The 21,301-nt window shown below is 37.2% G+C and overlaps 2 protein-coding genes across 4 annotated transcripts in view; both read left to right on the plus strand.

Annotated features, from left to right (window-relative positions):
• LOC140145210 (uncharacterized) overlaps positions 1-21,301 on the plus strand; it is a 49,055-nt gene that overhangs the window by 15,082 nt on the left and 12,672 nt on the right. For all 3 annotated transcript variants that reach the window (XM_072166980.1, XM_072166981.1, XM_072166982.1), the window contains exons 5-9: positions 157-273; positions 1,801-1,974; positions 3,815-3,951; positions 4,545-4,656; positions 5,847-5,936. In XM_072166980.1, the coding sequence (XP_072023081.1) occupies positions 157-273; positions 1,801-1,974; positions 3,815-3,951; positions 4,545-4,656; positions 5,847-5,936 (630 nt within the window). The remainder of the gene's footprint in view (positions 1-156; positions 274-1,800; positions 1,975-3,814; positions 3,952-4,544; positions 4,657-5,846; positions 5,937-21,301) is intronic.
• LOC140145209 (uncharacterized) lies at positions 6,757-18,673 on the plus strand. Its single transcript, XM_072166979.1, has 5 exons — positions 6,757-7,120; positions 12,292-12,417; positions 14,848-15,879; positions 16,118-16,407; positions 18,608-18,673. Exons 1-5 carry the CDS (start codon positions 6,916-6,918, stop codon positions 18,671-18,673), a joined length of 1,719 nt encoding a protein of 572 aa, XP_072023080.1. The 5' UTR covers positions 6,757-6,915.

The raw sequence follows: 21,301 nt of genomic DNA on the forward strand, positions 1-21,301 counted from the left end.
AAACCATATTGCATTTTTATGCAATTAATGAATTCAAAATTTTGGAGACTGGATCATTTTGCTTCATTGAACAAAAATATATGTTGAATTCTTATCAGGTCTACATTTTATGTCTAGTATTGGAATACTTAATACTGCTTGCACATTTTTTTTCAGTTCAACACTCTCTATAAACAAATTGTTGGTGAATCATTTGAACAGTTTCGTCACCTTAAATACCAAGTACGAACAACAGGTACAGAAGACGAAGCTAGTTGTCCTGCGTGTCCGAAGGTAAGCAGTTTCTAAATGGTCTTCCATTTTCTGTGTACCTTTTATCCATAAAAAAGATGTACAAAATTGTCAATGTAATCATTTATTTTAAAATTGTCACTACTGCTGGTGCACTAGTGACCCAACTTTACAAATAATTAAATTTATATAAGTATGTGTAATCAAAAAGTTTGAGTGTATAACTATAACTTGTTTTGCTACTTAATTTTACATCATTAGTTTGCACAATGTATGCTTATTTCACACATACAGTAGAAGCAATGCATTAAAATTGCTCCAGTTGGACTGAAAACACAGACATGGTTTGTGTAAGTGTGACTGCTTTTTGAATGAGGTTTTAATTTGAAAGGTTAAAATAGCCCCCCCTCACCCAGAGATGATATACATTGATAGGAGTCCACCACTCCATTTACCATGTTTACATTCCAGTTTGATTCTAAAGAGATGATTACCTTACTTTATTCATTAATTGCTTAAATGCGGTAAAATAATGCCTGTTGATCAGGAATGTAGAAAGTTATTCCTTCCTCAGGAGCCAGGGGCAAAGTTTCAAGCTTCCTCTGTTAATTCCCTTTACTACATATTGCTGTTATTGCATTATTTCCTCGATTTCGAGTCATTCCCGAAAATTGTTACATCACTGGGTTAAGGGCAGAGTAATGGACAAGAACATTCCTCTCCGACTTCATTATTTCTGAAGTTTAGTCCAAACTATACATTTTTGGGATGGCGACGAGTCCAGGAATCCTATGGTAACATCAGATTTAACACAAAAAAATAACGTAATAAAAAACAAGTCTGTAGTAAAATAAAATCGGTTAGCTTTTCTTAAAGAACAGATAATCATAATATATATGCGAAAGTCTTTTTTTTTTTGTGACTCTTATCAGCAAAAATATTGTAAATAATGGTGTATATATTTGCTTTAAAAGTGAGAAAACCTTCACCAGTTTTGGTGTGCATAAATTTACATTTTGCTTGCATATTTTTTGTCACAAAAATCATGGAATGTTGTCACAAGTGAACTCTGAGAAATTGATGTTTTAATAAAAAAATAATTATGCACAGAATGTCCTTATATTATAAAATTGCAAGACTTTCATGCCTGCAAAAGATGTATTGTGTTGGACATACACACATGCTTGCACAATGTCATACAACGCATATCGTGTGCGTCATCACAATATTTTGCATTGTTGAATCATCATATTTCCTGGCAATTTACTTCATGTGTGTTGAGAGATGTGATGTTTTAGATTTTGGAAAGAGTGAAATAATGATTTTTAAATCAAGAAGATATGGGAAGAAATATTAAAGATTTCTATTTTATCAGTTTCAAGAAAAAGAATACGTCTCAGTAGGCCTATTGATAAGTATCGAGAAATCTCGAGAATTTGGGCATGGATGAATGTGTCGCCCCTTATTCTGGTGGCTTTAAGTGTAAAAGATGCTAGCTTCTTAAAAGTGAAGACCTAGGAGTCTAGTGACGGGATCTCATTTTTGTTTTTTATTATATTATTTGTTTAGGATTCAGGAAGCCTATTTATCAGTTTGGATGGGAACTTTGGTCTGGTAAGAAAAGGCAGCTCAGGTACCAGTCCTTTTGAACCCAATCATGGGGAAAAGATGTTTGTTTCATCCAACAAAGTAATTGGAAAATATGTGGACGGACCTAAAGATTTACAGGTTTCCAAAGCAGTGGTAAGAGTAGTTTTGTTTAATATTGGTCTAAATGGCCCATTCATTGATTTTTCTCATCATGACAATCTTAAAAATCATCAAAATTCAGATTTTAGTACCTTTGTCATTGTCATAGATGTGCTAACATGGCCTGCTAGTAGCTCGGCCGAAAGCTGTGTACGAGTATTTAAGACAAATAAGGCGTTTGCATGAATTAGCTACATGTATTTGATTAAGGTTTCAACTTTGTCAATACTGCTGTTTTCTTTGTTTGTTGCCAAATTTTCCATATCAGAAATACCAAATGACAATTTGAATGACTTATCCTTCACTTTTAAGCAATTTATAAACAATTTTGTTTTTTTACACTTGCGTTGGGATCACTGAATGGGTCTTTATTAGCAAGTCTTCTGAAATATTTAAGTGATGGTAGGCAAAGAATAAGGTGGTGGGCAGAAAAAAGGTTTGGTCTTTTCAATTACAGCACAATGTTACATGCTATAACCAGGAAACTTTGTACAAAGAACTGCTGCTACTATGTCCAACTTGGGGTCAAAGGTAGAAGAATCACTGGCCCATAAATGATGTAAGTGATCCCAGATTATGGTCCTATTTTGTTAGTTAACACTTGTTAAGGGCATCTGGGATAAAAGGTCATCCAGATGTGATTTATAATCTGAGCAAAGCTATCATCAGAATTTTGCAGATCTGGAGCCTCAGCTGCTATTATTTTCTTTTACTTTGCCTACCATCACCTATCTTGTATTATACAAATATTGACTGCTATGATCTCAAAACCATGCTATGACCCGAGGCGCATGGTTTTGAGATCATCGTGGGCCTATAATCTTAACCATGTCCCGAATATAAAGCAATCAATATTTGTTTTATATACCGAATGGATACGTGGATGTTGCAATTGCGTAGTTTTATAGGCACGCACATGACTGTCCATAGTTCATTTCCATGACCGGTCCATAGTTCATTTGAGGGCAGAGTTAATTCAATGAATGCACTTTCAACCAATCAGATGACAGGAATCTATATATGAGGTATATAAATATAAATATATACCCACAAGCCTACAATATAAAAAATCAGGTAACTGATTTACTCAAATCAGATATATGCTTGCACAATAGGAAATATATTCAAGGTATCCTCTTGTATGATCCTTGATGTGTTTTGTGTACTCCTCATCCGTTGGATTCACCATTACCCATTTTTTTCTGATTTTGCTGTTGATCCCCTGCAGCCGTCATGGTTCCGGACCAAGGACTCCCCTTGTTTGTCTCTCGTCTATCCCCTAATCCGTCTTGTCTTCAACATGTTGAATCCGCTTCATCTTTTCTCTTCTGAAGCGCCGCAGGAGAGGAATTGATGATGCGGTTTCTTATTATATGTTTGAGTGGCACTGTTTTACTATTTAGTCCACGTATCATCTTTTCAATCTATTCTCTTCTATTGATTGCGACCCCTCTTGACATTGACACCCTGTCAATTAGGACAATACCCCATTGTCGTCTGGTGTTGTCTATTTGTATATTGCTTCTCAGCACTTAGTAGTGAACAGTAACAGTTATGTCTTTACTGTATGAAAATGGCAATTTACTGCAATCGATGCTGGAGATGCTGGTCTCAGCCAGTTGAAAGCTCAGGTCACCTTCCTATAAGCTAAAATTTGATGAATGGCAAGTGTTGACATCTTGTTTTATAACTTGCAATTTTGAGCGGGCCCCTGGACCCTCTGTTGTTACACGCGAGAGCTCCATTCGCTCGGCTTTGATATTTCAGACTTTTTCATGACCAGCCGTTCTCATGCTTGTTTCTAATATTATTTATGTGCTTCTTTTTAATATAGGATTGTAGCAACTTCCAGGCAGGTACTAATATTCGCTCCAAAAACAAAGCAGTGAAACTGGATGTGAGTGGTGTATTTGGTAGCTGCTGTCGACATGGAGTCCCTCATACATTTATCAACATGAATAAAGGAGAAGGGTAATGATACTAGTAATTTATTTAAAACCAATGGTGCATTTAAAACCAAATGTTTGGTACTTTGTATGACTGCTGTTAATTCCACTTGTGATAATTAATATTCTTTTTTCTTTTCTTTGTTTGACACACATTAAATATATGATCTACAATTTATAAGTCACACCTAGCACTATTTATTCCCCACAGTCTTTTCAGAATAAATAAAAAAGTAGTTCACTAAATTCAACATTCATAATGTTAATGTTGGCCTATTTAAATTTGGGAAAACTTACAATGTCACTCTTAATGTTAGAATTGACATTTTTCATGTTGCGCTTTCGCTCATATAACTTCATTGTGAAGCAATCTTGCTATTAGGCTGTAATACAAATGTTGAAGAGTTGTCAAATTGTTTTCTGTTATGCTTTTGTACCCTGATATATCAAATTATTTGTCTGATGATAATGATTAAAAAATGGTTGTGGCATTTTCAACCAATAACTCCATACAACTTCATATTGCTTGATCACTTTGGGTATTGAAGAAAACACTAGTGCTACTGTTAATTGTTGTCTGTAATTAAAACTTATAGATATTTATGTATCTATTTACAGATTGGGCTATTCACGCTATATACTGGACTTATTATTGGACCAGGTTCGTGGCACTGATGTCAAGCTCCACGTATTATATGATATAGCCTGTGTTCTTGAAAAACACATCAAGGTATGGTTAATGTGTAAAGGTTTGGTAATAATTATCATTAGATCATAACAAGTGAATATTTAGCTTTATCCTCCACTAATTTTTTTTAGGAGAAAAGTGTGTGCAGGGCTACAGAATCCATGGTATCGTGGTACCGGCGTCCCGCAGAAAAAAATCAAGACGGGAAAATTATTTAAAACATCCTAAATCTTTAATACCATTTTCCTGCAGCTCTGTAAAAACTTCTGTGAACACTACCACTCTGCGATGATTACATAAAAACTGTACATCAGACGACAAGAAAATAAACAGATGCTGTGTGTTGATTTTCATTTTGTATATCTCGGTCCACTGTAGTCTCTAACGCTGCTGCGTCAACATGAACTCCAGACCAGACGATCGTACACAGAAAGTAACATGCGGTAGAGCCAGTAGCGTAGCCAGTAGGGGTGCAGAGTGAAACGAAAGAAAAATAGTGCCCCTCTGACAAAAAATGAAAGAGAAAATCTGGAGGGCAAAGTAAAAGAAAAGAGGCCCCTTTTTCACTAAAATCAGTTATCCCGATCATGGGCCAAAATATTGTAAAATACCACAATTTTGCCCGCTATGCGCGCACATTGTTACAATAAAGGCCTTTTCATCCAGATCATGGGTGAAAATAGTATACAATAAAAAAAATTGCGCGCCACATCGCCCCAGTAAAGCCTTTCTTGGAAGCCCGAAGACATGTACAGTTTCTCTAAAGACATGTACAGTCTCTCAAGAGCATCATACCCACTAATCTAGGAGCATCTGGCACTGGACCTCCGCTGAGATTTCGCCCCTGCACACCACACCTGTTCATAAGAATTCGCGTTCCGCAGAAAATATTCCAAACAGCAGTTCACGTTCCCAGAAAGGAAATTATTTTTAGCTGCCCTGAGTGCGTGTAATAATCTCCGCTCTTTCTTATTCTGATAAGCTAGTTGGACAAATTATAAGGTCAAATTCAGTGGCGGAACCAGGAATTTGTTTCGGGGGGTGGGAGCGGGGCAAAGTGAATTTCAGGGCAGGCAAAATCGACAAATTGTGCGCAAAATTGATGCAAAAAGTGGAAATTTACGTAATTTGGGGGGTTTGCCTCAAAAGTGGAGGGGGACAAACAGGGGAGCAAGAAAAATCCCCCTGTAGCGCCCGCCACTGCAAATATTTTACTTGTTTTAATATTACAGGCAAAGGGTGGTGATTCCAGCAGATGTTTGGAAGAAATTTCACTGGCGGTACCAATTTTCCATGTGTACGGACATAAATCCACATGTCAGGTATGTTGTAGTGTAATTATGCAAGAAGCCAAGTAACCTCTTATAATGTTAGAATACCAGTCTGCCTAATCATAAGCTCCCATGTCCAAGTGGATAGTTCCGAGGTTGTGGGTTCAATTCCAAATTGGATCACTGTTCATTATCCCTCCTTTAGTATTTCTCTATGTCAAAAATGTTTTGAAGGTCATCTTTATCAGCAAAACCTTGAATTTGCCTGCATAAAAAAGATGTAAATTATAGAAAAATATTTATGGGAACATTTTTAAAAGGGGGGAATGTGACCAGTGAAAAGTAGGTTACTATTTTTAAATAGGAATCACACATTATGGCTTTAAATAGGCACAAAAGTATAATTCAAAAAAATTAATTAATTTAAAAATGTCACCAGATTAAAAAGAATGAGGTATTTGGTCAAAATGCTGTAGTTGAAGGTGAATCCGGTAAATCAACATCTTTTCCTCCCCATAACTGAAACTACTGGTGTGTGTGACCACATTCAATGGCATATTGTAGTGAGTGTGCACATAGCAGGAATATTGCTGCATTTAATCATAAATTAGTATTAGTCTTATTATCAGTATGATCAGTAAGCTGATATAACTAGTAGAAGCGTATGGAATGTTCATGCATTGTCCTGATTTCATCAAAGTAAAATTCCTGGAGCTACCCACAATTCTAATGGGTGTGTGAAATTTTGCTAGTGTGGATAACCATAAATCAAATGTTTTTTCCACAAATTCTTCGAAAGTACATCAATTTGGAATGTCCAATTTTAGGATGGTAATGAGAAAAATATGGTCACCATTCTGTCGGTCGGACATCCGGGAACTATTTACATAATTTACATCCGGGTCACTCAACTGCATAGCGACGACGACAAAGGGGACAGGTCAATTGTGACGATTTTGACAGTTTGTAAACACGAACCGGGACACGAACAGCTGATCGTTGTTTATTGTGATTTGTAAAAGTTAAAACCATGGTAAAAAGTTGCTGTATCAGTTGTTGCACCAAAAACAAACGCAACAGTCCTTCCCTGTCATTTTACCTGGTTCCTAGTAGAGTGACAGAGCCAGGAAGGCGAGAAATTTGGCTGAGGCGGATCGATCGCCGTAATGCACAGGGAAGGCTGTTTGAGCCAAATAGTGATTACAATTATATTTGCAGCCACCACTTCGTGAAAGGTTAGCCTGAACGATTTCCATTATTGTACATTGTATTTTAAGCAGTTGAATTTAGTAAACCGGTGTAGTAAATGCATTTTTTCGGCATGGTAGACTAGTTTATAATATAGGTTTAACTGAGTGATGGTCACGGGACGGAGTATGGCATGTCATACATAATATTATAGTAAGCTTACTAAAACGTTGTTGCGAAAAAGTGAAAGATTATTGCTCCAGCATCTAGCCATTAGTTTCTTGATCTTGCACTCATGCACTGTCTATGAATGGCTATACACAGCTAGTGACTTTGACTCTCATGACTTTGAGTTTACTGAGTGTGAATTTATGTGGTTTACTGAGTGTGAATTTATGTGGTACTACTCTCAGCCGTATAAACCAGTAGCAATCTCTAACCTCTTTATGAGACACGATCATGCGATGTCATGGCTGTGATTACATCTTGTCTTGTCTTGATGAATACTGCCTAACACCCCTTCGATACGTGTATTTTGGACATTTTAATGATCATTTTGTGCTTGTCTTGAATGCAACTTATGGAGTCCGAGCCAGATCTGCAGGTCATGCAGATTTGTTATGGGGTATTTTTTTGGAGTGAATGATTAGAGGTTAATAACTGCGCATCGGTTATTTGGAGGGCATTTTGAAAATCTAAACATTTTGCCTTTGGAACCGAGGAATATCGCGAGGAATATTCCGAGGTCCAAAGCAAAATGTTTAGATTTTTCACAATGCCCGACAATCGCCGATATATTACCGATGCAAAGTTATTAACCTCATTCATAACCCTCACTTTAATCTCTTCACCTTACAAAATAACACAAAATTTTGCTCAAAAGTTTACAAAAATAGATGATTTTTACATCTTCCCTTGCCAAAAATCGATCAGGCTAAACAGGACGACCAATAACAAAAGTGCGTATCACAATCTGTGCAAATATGGTAGCGCCGCAATCCAAATACGGCAGCCAGCGCCACAAGCGCAGTTTGTTCGATGCACAACAACACGCAAACGCTGGTAAATTGTGTGCGACATTGGAACAATTACGCATTTTGCGGTCAATTGTGAGATATTAATGACCTCGATTTGCGTTCGCGTTTTAACAAATAACTAAATGTAATTCTTATTCAATGGGTGCGTCTTGTAAAGAATTCACGTAATTTGATTGGTTTTCTGGTGTATAATATCTCACAATAGTTGATAGTGATAATAGTCAGGGCGCTACGCCACGCTAACGCGGCACGCTTGTTGCTCCTCAATGATCACGCGATAATGCGTTCACGTAAATACACGTCATGAGAACTAAGAACGCGATTCGGCGGCTTAGATGTTCGTGATGGTTTCGCTCATTTAAAACAACGGGATATCCTCACAAAAGTAAGTTTATTTTTGTCTGAAAAAGGCAGTTTTTCTCGCAAAAATTACATTAAAACTGAATAAGAATGAGAATAAATGATAGATTTTGTCTTTTGCCTATCAATATCGTGTCACAATGGATGGGCTGGCCAAGATGTTTTAGCGTAGTGGATACCGTCTGCGCCGGAATCCACTACATGAAATATGGGCCAGCCCATCCATTATGACACGATATTGTATAGGCAAAAGACAAAATCCCATCATTTATTCTCTAATTGGATCGCACACATGGCGTTTATTAATGAGGTTATGAATTAGAGGTTAATAACTCGCATCGAATTTGGAGGGCATTGTGAAAAATCTAAACATTTTGCCTTTGGAACCGAGGAATATCCCGAGGGGCTGGGGCGCAGCCCCAAGGGATATTCCGAGGTCCAAAGCAAAATGTTTAGATTTTTCACAATGCCCGACATATAACCGATGCAAAGTTATTAACCTCATTCATAACCGTCACTTTGATCTTTTAACTTTACAAAATAACACAAAATTTTCCTCAAAAGTTTGTAAAAATAAACAATTTTTACATCTTCCCTTCCCCAAAATCGATCAGGCTACAACAAAACGACCAATAACAAATGTGCGTATCAGAGTCTGTGCAAATATGGTAGCGCCGCAATCCAAATACGGCAGCCAGCCAGCGCACAAGAGTTCGTTGGACGCACAATACGGGCGCACGCAGAAGTCAATTGTGTGCGATTTTGGAACACTTACGCATTTTGCGGTCAATTGTGAGTTATTAATGACCTCGATTTGCGTTCGCGTTTTCACAAATAACTAAATGTAATTGGATCGCACGCATCGCGTTTATTAATGAGGTTATGAATGTAGGACAATTTTTTTAAGCAATAGACCTTTTCAGGAGCAATCAGAAATGTTCGTAAAAAATCATATGGATGCAAGTTTCTTTACAGGCCCGCGTAAATACACATAAACGCTCCTCAACTGCATGCATTATTAATATGCAATTATGCATACTTGTAGATTTGAAGATTTTACATTAGGGATAACCATCAAAATTTATTGTTGCCCCTATTGCTACTTGTAAAAGATCATTTTCTGGATAGAACTCATCGATAGAAGTATTTTCGTGGTTAAATGGTCAAAATCGGTCAAAAACTTTTCGAATTTTTAATTTTCAAAGTTTCCCATTCTGACCGGTCATTGGAACGAAATGAAATGACAAGGTCCAAAAGTAGCAATTGGGAGCAAAATTGGCATAAGCATATTATTTACCTTTATATATTTCTTTATTTTAACATATATGCAAACATGAAACAAGCATATTGTGAAAGTATCAAAGGGTTTCTTATGAAATGGCACTTTACTAGTCAATGGCATAAATTATTTTTTCAAACCGAGGCATTGAAATCATGCATTTAGAAAACATTTGGCAAAAATCATCCAAGATGGCCGATATGGCACAAAATCAAAATTGCACTATGTACAGGTGAACTTTTTTTTTCAAAACCAAAAATTTCAATGTTATTGGGTTTAAGGGGGTACTACACCCCTGCCGAATTTTATGCCTATTTTTGCATTTTTCTCAAAAATCATAGCGCATTTGGGACAAGTAAGATATGTATATTATAGGGGCAAGGACTACAACTACTGCACTTGAAATTGTATTTCAACACAGACAACAGTTGTGGAGTTACAGTCAAAAATGAGGGAAAACCAGTATTTGATCAATAAATCAATAACTACTTGCTTTTTTTGAGTTGCTGAATATTCAGTACAGTAGTTGTAGACCTTGCCCCTATAATATACATATCTTACTTGTCACCAATGTGCTATAATTTTTGAGAAAAATGCAAAATAGGCACAAAATTGACCAGGGGTGTAGTACCCCCTTAATATAACCAATTAGTAGGTATATATGCAAAGAAAATCTTAAGTGTCATTGAAGGTCATTGACTCATTCACAACAATAGAGGTTATCCACTTCACTCATCATGCTCATGTGTGACTTCTAACAAAAGGTGCTGGTTCCCGTAGTATTCCTTATTCAATACAATTCAATGCATGACCTCGAAGTTAGCTGCATGACTTTCACGGGCTATTTTGAAACAGTTATGGTTGCACATTCAGGTACTTGTTTTGAAAGTTCTAAACCAGGTATAGCCAGCAGCAAGTTGTAGATGGTATAGGCCTAAATATAAGAAAACGTTTAGGGTTGAAATCAGGTGAACAATACATCGACTGTGCACAAAACTTCACATTTATGTTCAGAAAGGTGTCTTCTTAGCATGATTCGAAAGGAGTATGGAAATTCCAAAGGGAAGCTGGTGATTTAATTTGTAACTCGAGATCTACTTGTTCAATTTTTTAACCTTTTTACAGAGGGTATGATAGAGGTATTACTGGCAACTCTGCCAAATTACAGCTCAGTAGGCCACATTGTTCACCTGATCTTATTGACATGAATATTTTGTGCCATTCTTGAGCAGTGCTGAACTCAGCCACTGGCAATTAAGCGCACTGTGGCGATGGCCCCATGTTGACTCGCACTTACAGGAAAATGAAATAAGTTATGTGGCTGTAATTTGCAAGATAGTTACCAAACATAATTGGCATTAACATCCCCAATGTTTACAGAAAAATTATGAAAAATAAAAGAATAAGCTCAATTTAGAAATGTCTGTGCAAGCAGTGCACACAGTTGAGCTCCCTGCATGTCTATGGGAGTGTTCTAATCATGTTGATGGTTCATTGGTCATCCCTACATATAGACAATAGACAATTAACAAACAAATTGTATTCAGATTCAATATCAATAATTTATTTTACAATGTTGCACATATTACATAAATACAAAAGAAAACTATAGTTCTAATGTTCAACAAGCATCAGCCATTGAAGCATTATAATATATTTTGACTTTATTAAAACATCAAAGTCATATTCTGGACTTGTCTGATTATGGCATAGGAGACAAACACTTTAAAAAAATTTGATCCCATTACGTTTTGTTACCTGGAGAGATTTGATCATATTTTGCCTCCCTTGTCAACCAAATCAACAGTTAACTCTTGTAGTGAGGGTTCAACATTTGACCACAAATTGCCTCAGGCAAAACTCACTTCCTGGGAACCAAATACCACACAAGGTCATTTTTATGTAACCAAGTGACCCATTTGTGTTCTATACTGCCTCTAGCTGTATAATGTCATCCTTGTGATCTGGTCAACTCATTGATACGAATTAACCTCAGGAGGGAATTCAATTTTTGATCAATTCTCTCCAAGTAGTGAAACGTAATGCATGTTCACAGGAGTTGAAAAAGTTCCATTCAACATTTACACTAACACATCGGAAGGAGTCTCATGAAACTTCTCTTTCGTTTTTAAATTGTCTCAGTTTTATGTACAGTTTTGTTATTTTAACAAACTTCTGTGCTGAAAATCAACATTCGTATACCAATTTGATAAAGTCTTTTTCCTGATAATTTTTGTAATTCGCCAGCGAAGTGGTTACGTAACTCCCTGGCAACTGGATCACGCACCTTTTGTTATTCGTAGCTTTTGAGTTTCGAAATGATCGCAAATTTAACACAAAGTCTATGGCATGTATTACTAATACATGCCATAGACTTTGTGTTAAATTTGCGATCATTTCGAAACTCAAAAGCGTGATCCATTTGACATGGTGATAATCGGATTACATGTAACACTTCGCTGGCGAATAACCTGCCCTGCATGTAAATAATACATGTTAACTATTTCTGTTTTTTTCTTTTCTTTTTTAATTTTGCATACAGGAAAGAAGAGTAATGATATCGAGGATGTTGACTATGCACCAAGTTTGTTCTTAAATGGTGACCAAGAGAATTGTTCAAATCAAATTCTTGAAAGACACCTCCGTGCACAGCAAAGAAATGCCAGAAGTATGTATTATATGATACGTTACATGCTCATCAATTATTTCATTTTATTTTGTACAATATTTTATTTATTAATAAACACATACAAAATATACTGCATATACTGAGATGTTGATGCGTCTAATGCACTAGCCCCTATGGGGGGAGTGCATTAGATGCATCAGCATCTCTGTACAAGTGCATTATTTTGTACAATTTCTCGAGCAACAAGTGATACACATGTGTTAACCTATAAGCCTACTTCAAGAAATGTTTTTCATAGGTCTATCCCCTCAAAAAGGAATCTACGCCATTGATTGTTGAGGTATCATACAAATAGCAGTTGCGGTTAACCATGTTAATAATGCAATATTCATACATTACTATTTATTTTATTAGTCATTGGAATAGGAACTCAAAAACAAGAAAAATATTTGCCATTGCTTGAACATGTTTGCTACAGCTATCTAAATAGACAGTGTACAGGAGTGTTACACAGAATTAACTTTTGTCACCCAGGGGTCATCTGGGGTCAAATTACTAAAATTGGTTGTATGTCCTTGAAACTTGGTGGGTACAGTCAACATTTAGAGCCACATTTTGGAAGGTCATTTTGGGGTCATCCAAGGTCACCCAGGGGTCATCTGGGGTCAAATTAATAAAATTGGTTGTATGTCCTTGAAACTTGGTGGGTACAGTCAACATTTAGAGCCAAATTTTGGATGGTCATTTTGGGGTCATCCAAGGTCACCCAGGGGTTACTGGGGTCAAATTAATAAAATTGGTTGTATGTTCTTGAAACTTGGAGGGTACGGTCAACATTTGGAGTCAAATTTTTGGAAGGTCATTTCGGGTCATTCGGGTCACCAAGGTCAAATTATTGAAATTGGTTGTATATGCTTGAAACTTGGTGGGTACAGTCAACATTTAGAGCCAAATTTTTGGAAAGTCATTTTGGGGTCAACAGGGGTCACCAAGGGGTCATCTGACGTCAAATTACTGAAATTTGTCGTGTGGACGTGAAACTTGGTGGGTGCAGTCAACATTTAAAGCCAAATTTTTGGAAGGTCATTTTGGGGTCATCCAAGGTCACCCAGGGGTCATCTGGGGTCAAATTAATAAAATTGGTTGTATGTCCTTGAAACTTGGTGGGTACAGTCAACATTTAGAGCCAAATTTTGGATGGTCATTTTGGGGTCATCCAAGGTCACCCAGGGGTTACTGGGGTCAAATTAATAAAATTGGTTGTATGTTCTTGAAACTTGGAGGGTACGGTCAACATTTGGAGTCAAATTTTTGGAAGGTCATTTCGGGGTCATTCGGGGTCACCAAGGTCAAATTATTGAAATTGGTTGTATATGCTTGAAACTTGGTGGGTACAGTCAACATTTAGAGCCAAATTTTTGGAAAGTCATTTTGGGGTCAACAGGGGTCACCAAGGGGTCATCTGACGTCAAATTACTGAAATTTGTCGTGTGGACGTGAAACTTGGTGGGTGCAGTCAACATTTAAAGCCAAATTTTTGGAAGGTCATTTTGGGGTCATCCAAGGTCACCCAGGGGTCATCCGAGGTCAAATTACTAAAATTTGTCGTATGTGCTTGAACTTGGTGGGTACAGTCAACATTTAGAGCCAAATTTTTGCAAGGTCATTTCGGGGTCATCCAGGGTCACCAAGGGGTCATCTGAGTTCAAATTAATAAAATTGGTTGTATGTGCTTGAAACTTGGTGGGTAAAGTCAACAGTTAGAGCGAAATTTTTGGAATGTCATTTCGGGGTCATTCGGGGTCACCAAGGGGTTATTGGAAAGTTAAATTAATAACATTGGTCGTATGGGTAGCCCACAGAATTAGAGAAGGAGAACCGGGACTCCATATACTGCCATGTATAATCGAGCCATCAGCTAAATGGTGAAAAATTAGGGGTATTCGGGTCCTTGCTGGCGGCCCGCGGAGACTGACAAAAACGCCCATCATCCATGTCGTGCTTGCATGACAACAAATGCCTCGAGCGCATTCTGAGGGAAATCAAATACCCCCAATTTTTGCTTGTGTCATGGCAGTCGAGTCCTGGTTCTCTGGTTTTAATTCTTTGGGGTAACCTACTAACCTTATTTATGTGACTATTATTTTTTTGCCCATATTTTTATGTTTGTTTACCACTCAGTTGAATTTTTAGCGTTATAAGATATGTACACATGTAAATCGTCGCATGGTGGAGGCATCCCATTCGATGCCTTGCATTCAATGCCTTGTTTACTTGTCGGCACAAAAACCTGGAGCATGTTATTTGTTATCTTACTCAGTAATTTAAAAAAGCAGTAATTAAACAAATTTCTGAAAAAAGTTTTGTACTAATTAACTGCATCGTGTGTCTTTTTTTTTTTTTTTGTTCCATGTCCTTTTCTCATTTTTCTTTGTTGTTTATATTTTCTTTTCTTTTATTCCTAACCAGACAAGCCTACCAGTTGCGCATCACAACCAGACATATTCCAAGCAGACACGCCTACTACTACTAGTACCACTAGTGCATTTCAAGCACACACGCCTTCCCAACCAGACACAACTTTTGATTTTCAACCAGACACGCCGAATTATACATCCCAACCAGACACGCCAACTTTTGATTTTCAACCAGACACGCCGAATTATACATCCCAACCAGACACGCCCAATTCCAGTGCATTTCAACCTGCAGGCACATCTCCTAGTAGTTCACCAGAGCCAGACAGATCTACTTCATCACCAGATCTAGAAATCCAGATAACATCAACCCAGACAACTCCAGGTACTAGTGCATTTCAAGCACACACACCTTCCCAACCAGACACAAGTTCTAGTAATTTTCAACTAGACACGCCGAATTATACATCCCAACCAGACACGCCCAATTCCAGTGCATTTCAACCTGCAGGCACATCTCCGAGTAGTTCACCAGAGCCAGACAGATCTACTTCATCACCAGATCTAGAAATCCAGACAACATCAACCCAGACAACACCAATTGCTTCAGGTTTTAAAACTCCTTTAGGGTCAACAGAAAGAGAAGATATTTATACGGAAATGGACAATTTACGAAGAGAACGTGATTGTGCATTGGATAGGATTGCCGCTTTGGAAGATATACTACTGAAGAGTCAGCTGTCGTCGCAAAATGTGGAAAATGACAATACTAAATGTAAACTGTTGACTGGGTTGGCCTGGGATGTTTTTATACAAGTTTTTCTTTTTCTTTGTACTTTTTATACTAATAAATCAACCAATAAGCACAGTATTCCACTTCGGGAACAATTTTTTTTAACTCTTGTAAAATTACGTCATGGTGTGTCATTTGACCTCCTGGCAGCAGCAAAATGTATTAAAAAGAGTACTGCAGTTGATTATTTTTGGAAATGGCTTGAACTTCTACATGCAAAAATTGGTTTTTTAATTAAATTTCAGGATCGGGAAAACATTTTTCGGATTATTCCCCTGTTTTTAGATCATCGTTTCCCGATTAACTGCAATTGTTGATTGTTTTGAAATTTTTATTGATTCCCCCAAAAATTTTATGGCCCGTGCACAATGTTGGAGCAATTATAAAAACCATTGTACAGTAAAATTTTTTATATCTTGTAGTCCTGTTGGGCATATTAACTTTATATCTAAGGCATATGGAGGGAGAGCTTCTGATGTACAAATTGTAAGAGAGTCTAATTATTTATCTTGTCGTTATCATGTTCCAGGTGATCAGATTTTAGCAGATAGAGGATTTACTTTACAAGAAGAGTTTGCAACAGCTTGTGGGGTCTCTTTCCTGACACCTGCTTTTACCAAAGGGAAAAAACAGCTGTCAGCGGAAGAGATCGAAACATCTCGACAAATTTCTTCTGTCAGGATTCATATAGAAAGGATTATTGGTCTTTTGAAGAATCGTTTTTCCATTCTCAAAGGTACTCTACCTATTCAAACTGTCCAACATATCACAGATGAGGTTAATGATAGGGAATTAGCCAGTATAGATAGGATTGTTCAGGTATGTTGTTGCTTGGTAAACTTAGGAGAAAGTATTGTATTGAAAGATTAAGATGTATGTGATTTTCTTGAATTTGTTGGCTATGGTCATTTATTATTCTTGATTTCAGTACCAACAGACTGCAGTACTCATCTCATTTTTATTTGACCTAATTAGCGCCCCTCCCCTAATGAACCACCTGCAGAATTGTTTTAGTGTTAACTGTCTTTAATAGTAGCACCTCTTTTTATTGCGCAATATGTAATCTCTTGATTACATAAAATTTATTTTAAAAAAATGCTGTATTTTTTTCAAGCAAGCAAATTCCAAATTGGGACACGATCTGGTCCATGGGGGCCAAAGGAGGCATTTTTGAAAATTGAGTTACTATAATTATGATAATTGTATGTATACAATACGCTATCATATACTGAAAAGACCAAATATCTAGCATACTTGGTTCTAAAGTTTATGAATTTTTTTGATGTCTATTTTCTATGTATTTTATTGTTTTTTTACTCCTATATTTTTGCCTTTATCTCAGTTTCAAATTTGCCGCTTTGGTCCCCATGGACCAGATCGTGTCACAATTTATGAAGTTCATTTCATTATCTTTTAAGTGGCCACTGGGAAAAATGAATTTATCACATGGGATACTAATTAGGTCAGATAATTCTTGAATTTTGGGTATGCAGCCCGGGGGGGGGGGTACTCAAGTTTGGTTTTGGTAGGGACGTGCCGCTGAGATTTTGGAAGTAGACCCATAAATATACCAATTTTTCAAGAAATTTGGACCCATTGATATACCAAAAGTCAAAATTTTTGGCAGAATTTACCCAAAATTGTCTTAGTTTTTACAAATTTTCCCAAAATTTTGGAAAATTTTGAAAATGTTGGCTAGATTAAGGAAAAATTGGGCTGTTTTCCGAAAAAATTGAGAAAATTTTGAAAAAAGGACCCATTCATATACCAAAATAGGCTTTGAAAAAGGGGTCATTGATATACCAGAAGGCTGAAAATGCTACCCATGTTTATGCGGCATCGTCCTCAGATGGTCATTTGTACTGAGTACCCCCGGTATGCAGCTCTTCAGTACTGATAATTCTTGAATTTGGCACATGCATGTTACAAAACTCATAAAGCTGAATTTATACTCGACCGGTTTTGCCGAAAAACAATTCTAACGCATGCTCAAACGGTCCAATTTGTAACACGTACAGAATTTAAATTTTGTAACACTGAGAAATCGTGGCTCCTTCAAGTTATAATAAATTTGAATTTTGTATGTACACATGAGTATGTGACCTGTATACGAAAAATATAAGGGCTGATGTACACTAATTAATATGAGCCATGGAAGATGTTAAAATTGTGGAGAATGCAATTTTTGACAAGCTGAAAGGAATTAAGTGGCATAGACTTTTTGGCACACATTCATATAGGGCAACAAGATACATTTATTGTTGCGTAAACACTTGCATTAAGGTTTACAAAATGGGATCCCAACATATTCAAAGAGACAGGGCAAAAATTGTTGTTATGCAGTTTGGATCCCTGCAGGCTTGTGTCATTGCATATCTCCTAAAATACAATAGTTGTTCCATTTATAAATGTACAATACATGTACGAGGGGGTATCCAGTGTAATTCCTGGTCCTTATGTACATTATGTTCCAAAAATGGTCTCATAAGTATGTTTACTTCTTTACATTTGGCGCCAGATGGGCAATAGGCACATAACCTGCAAGATGGTGAAAATTGAGGCACGCAGCATGATTAAGTTCCTGCATTTGAAGGGTTAGGCCTACAATTCTTAGAAAATCTATGATGAAATAAAAGCTGTCTACGGTGATGATTGCCCATCATATGACACTGTTGCTTTTTGAAAAGGGAATTTCCAAACTGGCCACATGTCCCTCACAGATGAGCCAAGAAGGGGACGTCCATCACTTACGGATGATGGGGCCACAGTGAAGAAACTCAAGAAAGTGGAGGATCTTATTATTAAAAGGTTATGCGCCTACTGCCCATCTAGCACTACCTGTAAAGAAATTAAGTAAACATATTTAGTGAGACCATTTTTGGACCATAATGTACATAAGGACCAGTGATTACACTGACGAAATTTCATCGATATTGCTCTTCCACTTCTGTATGATTTCAAAAACTTTTGGATACCCCCTCGTATATTTAATTCAATATTCACAATGTGACTTGTTTAGTTGTTACATGTTACGTGTATGTCAGTGAATCCTGATGGCTTTGCTCAAGAAGTGTGTTCTACCTGATGCACATTGTATTCACTTTCTCTACCTTTTACTAGATTTGGTCACACCAAACTTACCATTCAGTGCCTTCACACCTTGTATCATTACATCACCTTACAGGTCAGCTGTAGACTTCTTAGACCTACATGCTTTACAGTACCATCTTTTTGATTTAGGTAACTGAGTGAGCTTCAAGCACCTGATATGGAACCATTCATCACACCCGTCGCAGCCTACCATGTCGCCAGATTCATCAGGGCTGCGACATATGCAAAAGAGACGTGTATTACCTGGTGCTTGTGATGTGCTAGCTCCTTCATCAGGTGACTGAAGTTCTCTCTTCCTTGTACATAACTCGGGTAAAATAAAGGATTCCCAGAAGGTAGAGAATTTAGAAATGCTATCATTAATGAATGATTCGTTGCGTAAGACAATATCAGTGTGACAGTCAACCATTGTCCAAACAAAGAAATGGGCATAAGATGTATTTGTGCAAAACATTTCATGCTGGACTTGAGTGTAATACCTATGATTTGTTTTAAGCTTTAAATCACCATCCAGGCAGAACTTCTTGTCAGTTACTGCAGCTTGCATGATGGACTGGTTCCGATGTTTAAAGGGACATTTGATTTCAACTACACCTCTGCCGCAGCAATCACACTCCACGATCCCATCAGGTGAAGCTGCGAGGTACTGATTAGTTGGTGAAATAAATAGTCCAGCTCTTTGTGTATTGCAGTGGCGGTGACTTAAGATTACTTCAGATGAATACATATTGAATGCAGTGTTTTCATTATCCTGTCCCCATTTGCAAGCTGGCACGTTCAGTTTCATTGTAGATGGATAACAAATCCTGGAAAACAGAGAAGGAGCTGGGTCAGCTATGTTTGTGTGAAGTACGTCATGTGCAACAGATCCCGTTATTCTACCGGTTCTCTGTTCAAACCAAACCAGGTTTGCGCTTTGTGTTCTTGTGGATTCCTCCACATACCTGATTTGGTCATTGGAAATGGAATCTGGTGTATTACATGTGGTCGTATATAATTTGCGAAGGCCAGAAGGGATCTTAACCCTGTTTGGAGTGGGGGTTTTACTTACAAAGGGGTTGGTATACTTTCCGAACCCAGCCAGTCCAACTGGCAGGGTGCTGCAGCTGGCAAGACTGTCCAAGAAGTGGTCTTGCTCAGCTGCAGTTGATGGTTGTGGTGGCAGCTTTGCACGTTCTGATTTTACCCGTTCCTTGGAAGCCTGATGGTCGTAAAATTTAATTTTGGAAACCGGTGCGCCAGTCACCTTCTTGATATAGCATCTATTCCAGTGGCATGATTCGTCAGTACATGCTGGCGATTGAGTGAACCCCAGGCGAACGGCTGCCTCCATCTTAAAGAGCAAGGCTGCTGCATGAGAACAAGTCTCACCCAACCTATAATCAAAATGAAATACAGAACAAATTTTAGTATATATCTTAGGTCACGCTAGGGAAATGAATTATCGGTCAGTCAAGCATGGCAATCATACAGTAAAAACTCATATGTTAGCATTATGTGCTTACTATCGAGTGCTTTTGAAAACATGAAATTTTAAAGTCCGGCACTTTACCAACTGAGCTATTGGGGTTGAGACACAAATTTGCAGGTTTACTTGTTTGTGTATAATTAGGTGTATCGACGATTTGCTCAAAACCCTTTACACTTTTGTGGATGGGGCTCTTCATGTTTGCATGTTTTAAAAGCGCTTGATAGTAAGCACACATGCTAACTATCAAGTTTTTACGGTATATGTGTACATTCATCCCAGGATATCCATATCAAATCAACACTTGTTCGGCAGATACGTCTCTTTTTACCTAACCATACATTTTTGTATTTAACGACATTTAAATACAATACTCATCTCAAGAGGATGTCACTTCAAATCATCCCCAAGTCATATGATTTAGGAATACAGAAAACATTACTAAGCCACATGTGACTTGGGATGATTTGAAATGACCTCCACTTGAGACGAGTCCGGGAGACGAGTCTGATATTTGTTCTTAGCTATTTGTGTAAAAAGAGGCAAAGTGATGCTGACAAGTGCATCTTTTGCTAGGATAAAAAAACTAATTAAAAAAAACCATGTGTAACAATTAACCTTGTATTGTAATGATGTAAGTACAAAGAACCTAATTGTGACTTACTCTCTTCTGTATATAGGTGACAAAAAATCAAAATGTATATCCAGAGGTGTAAGTCTTCCGGAAATTCCCGGAATTCCGGACTGGAAATGTGGGCAAAAAAAAAAATTATTTTTAAATTTTTTTTTTTACATTTCCGGACTGGAAACAAAGACATGAGTGGCTGTGAAAAGACGGTTGACCAGTCCTCTTTCTTTGTTCTTTTGTATGCAGGTGAATACAGTTTAAAATAAAAGTTATCCCTGCAGTAAAAAGGGTTTATTTGATGTAGATGAAATTATAGTATTTTTTATAAATAATATAATGCATATTAATATATGTATATGTATATATGCAAATTGTAATGGAAAAATATACGATGCAATGTATAAAAAAGTAAAGTGCAATAAAAAGTGCAGATAATAGAATGCCATTTGAAAAAAGCTATACAGATAGAACAAAAATGTGACTATACTTACTTCAGGGTGTCGTAG

This window comes from Amphiura filiformis, unplaced genomic scaffold (assembly GCF_039555335.1).
Source record: "Amphiura filiformis unplaced genomic scaffold, Afil_fr2py scaffold_173, whole genome shotgun sequence".
Classification (NCBI taxonomy): domain Eukaryota; kingdom Metazoa; phylum Echinodermata; class Ophiuroidea; order Amphilepidida; family Amphiuridae; genus Amphiura; species Amphiura filiformis.

What these genes read in the sequence shown, in the direction of transcription:
- LOC140145209 (XM_072166979.1), top strand. Translation starts at nt 6,916, where the DNA reads ATGGTAAAAAGTTGCTGTATCAGTTGTTGCACCAAAAACAAACGCAAC. An exon ending in CAGCCACCACTTCGTGAAAG is followed by an intron (nt 7,121 to 12,291) that starts GTTAGCCTGAAC and finishes TTTTGCATACAG; the next exon opens with GAAAGAAGAGTAATGATATC. An exon ending in TCCCCTGTTTTTAGATCATC is followed by an intron (nt 15,880 to 16,117) that starts GTTTCCCGATTA and finishes ATCATGTTCCAG; the next exon opens with GTGATCAGATTTTAGCAGAT.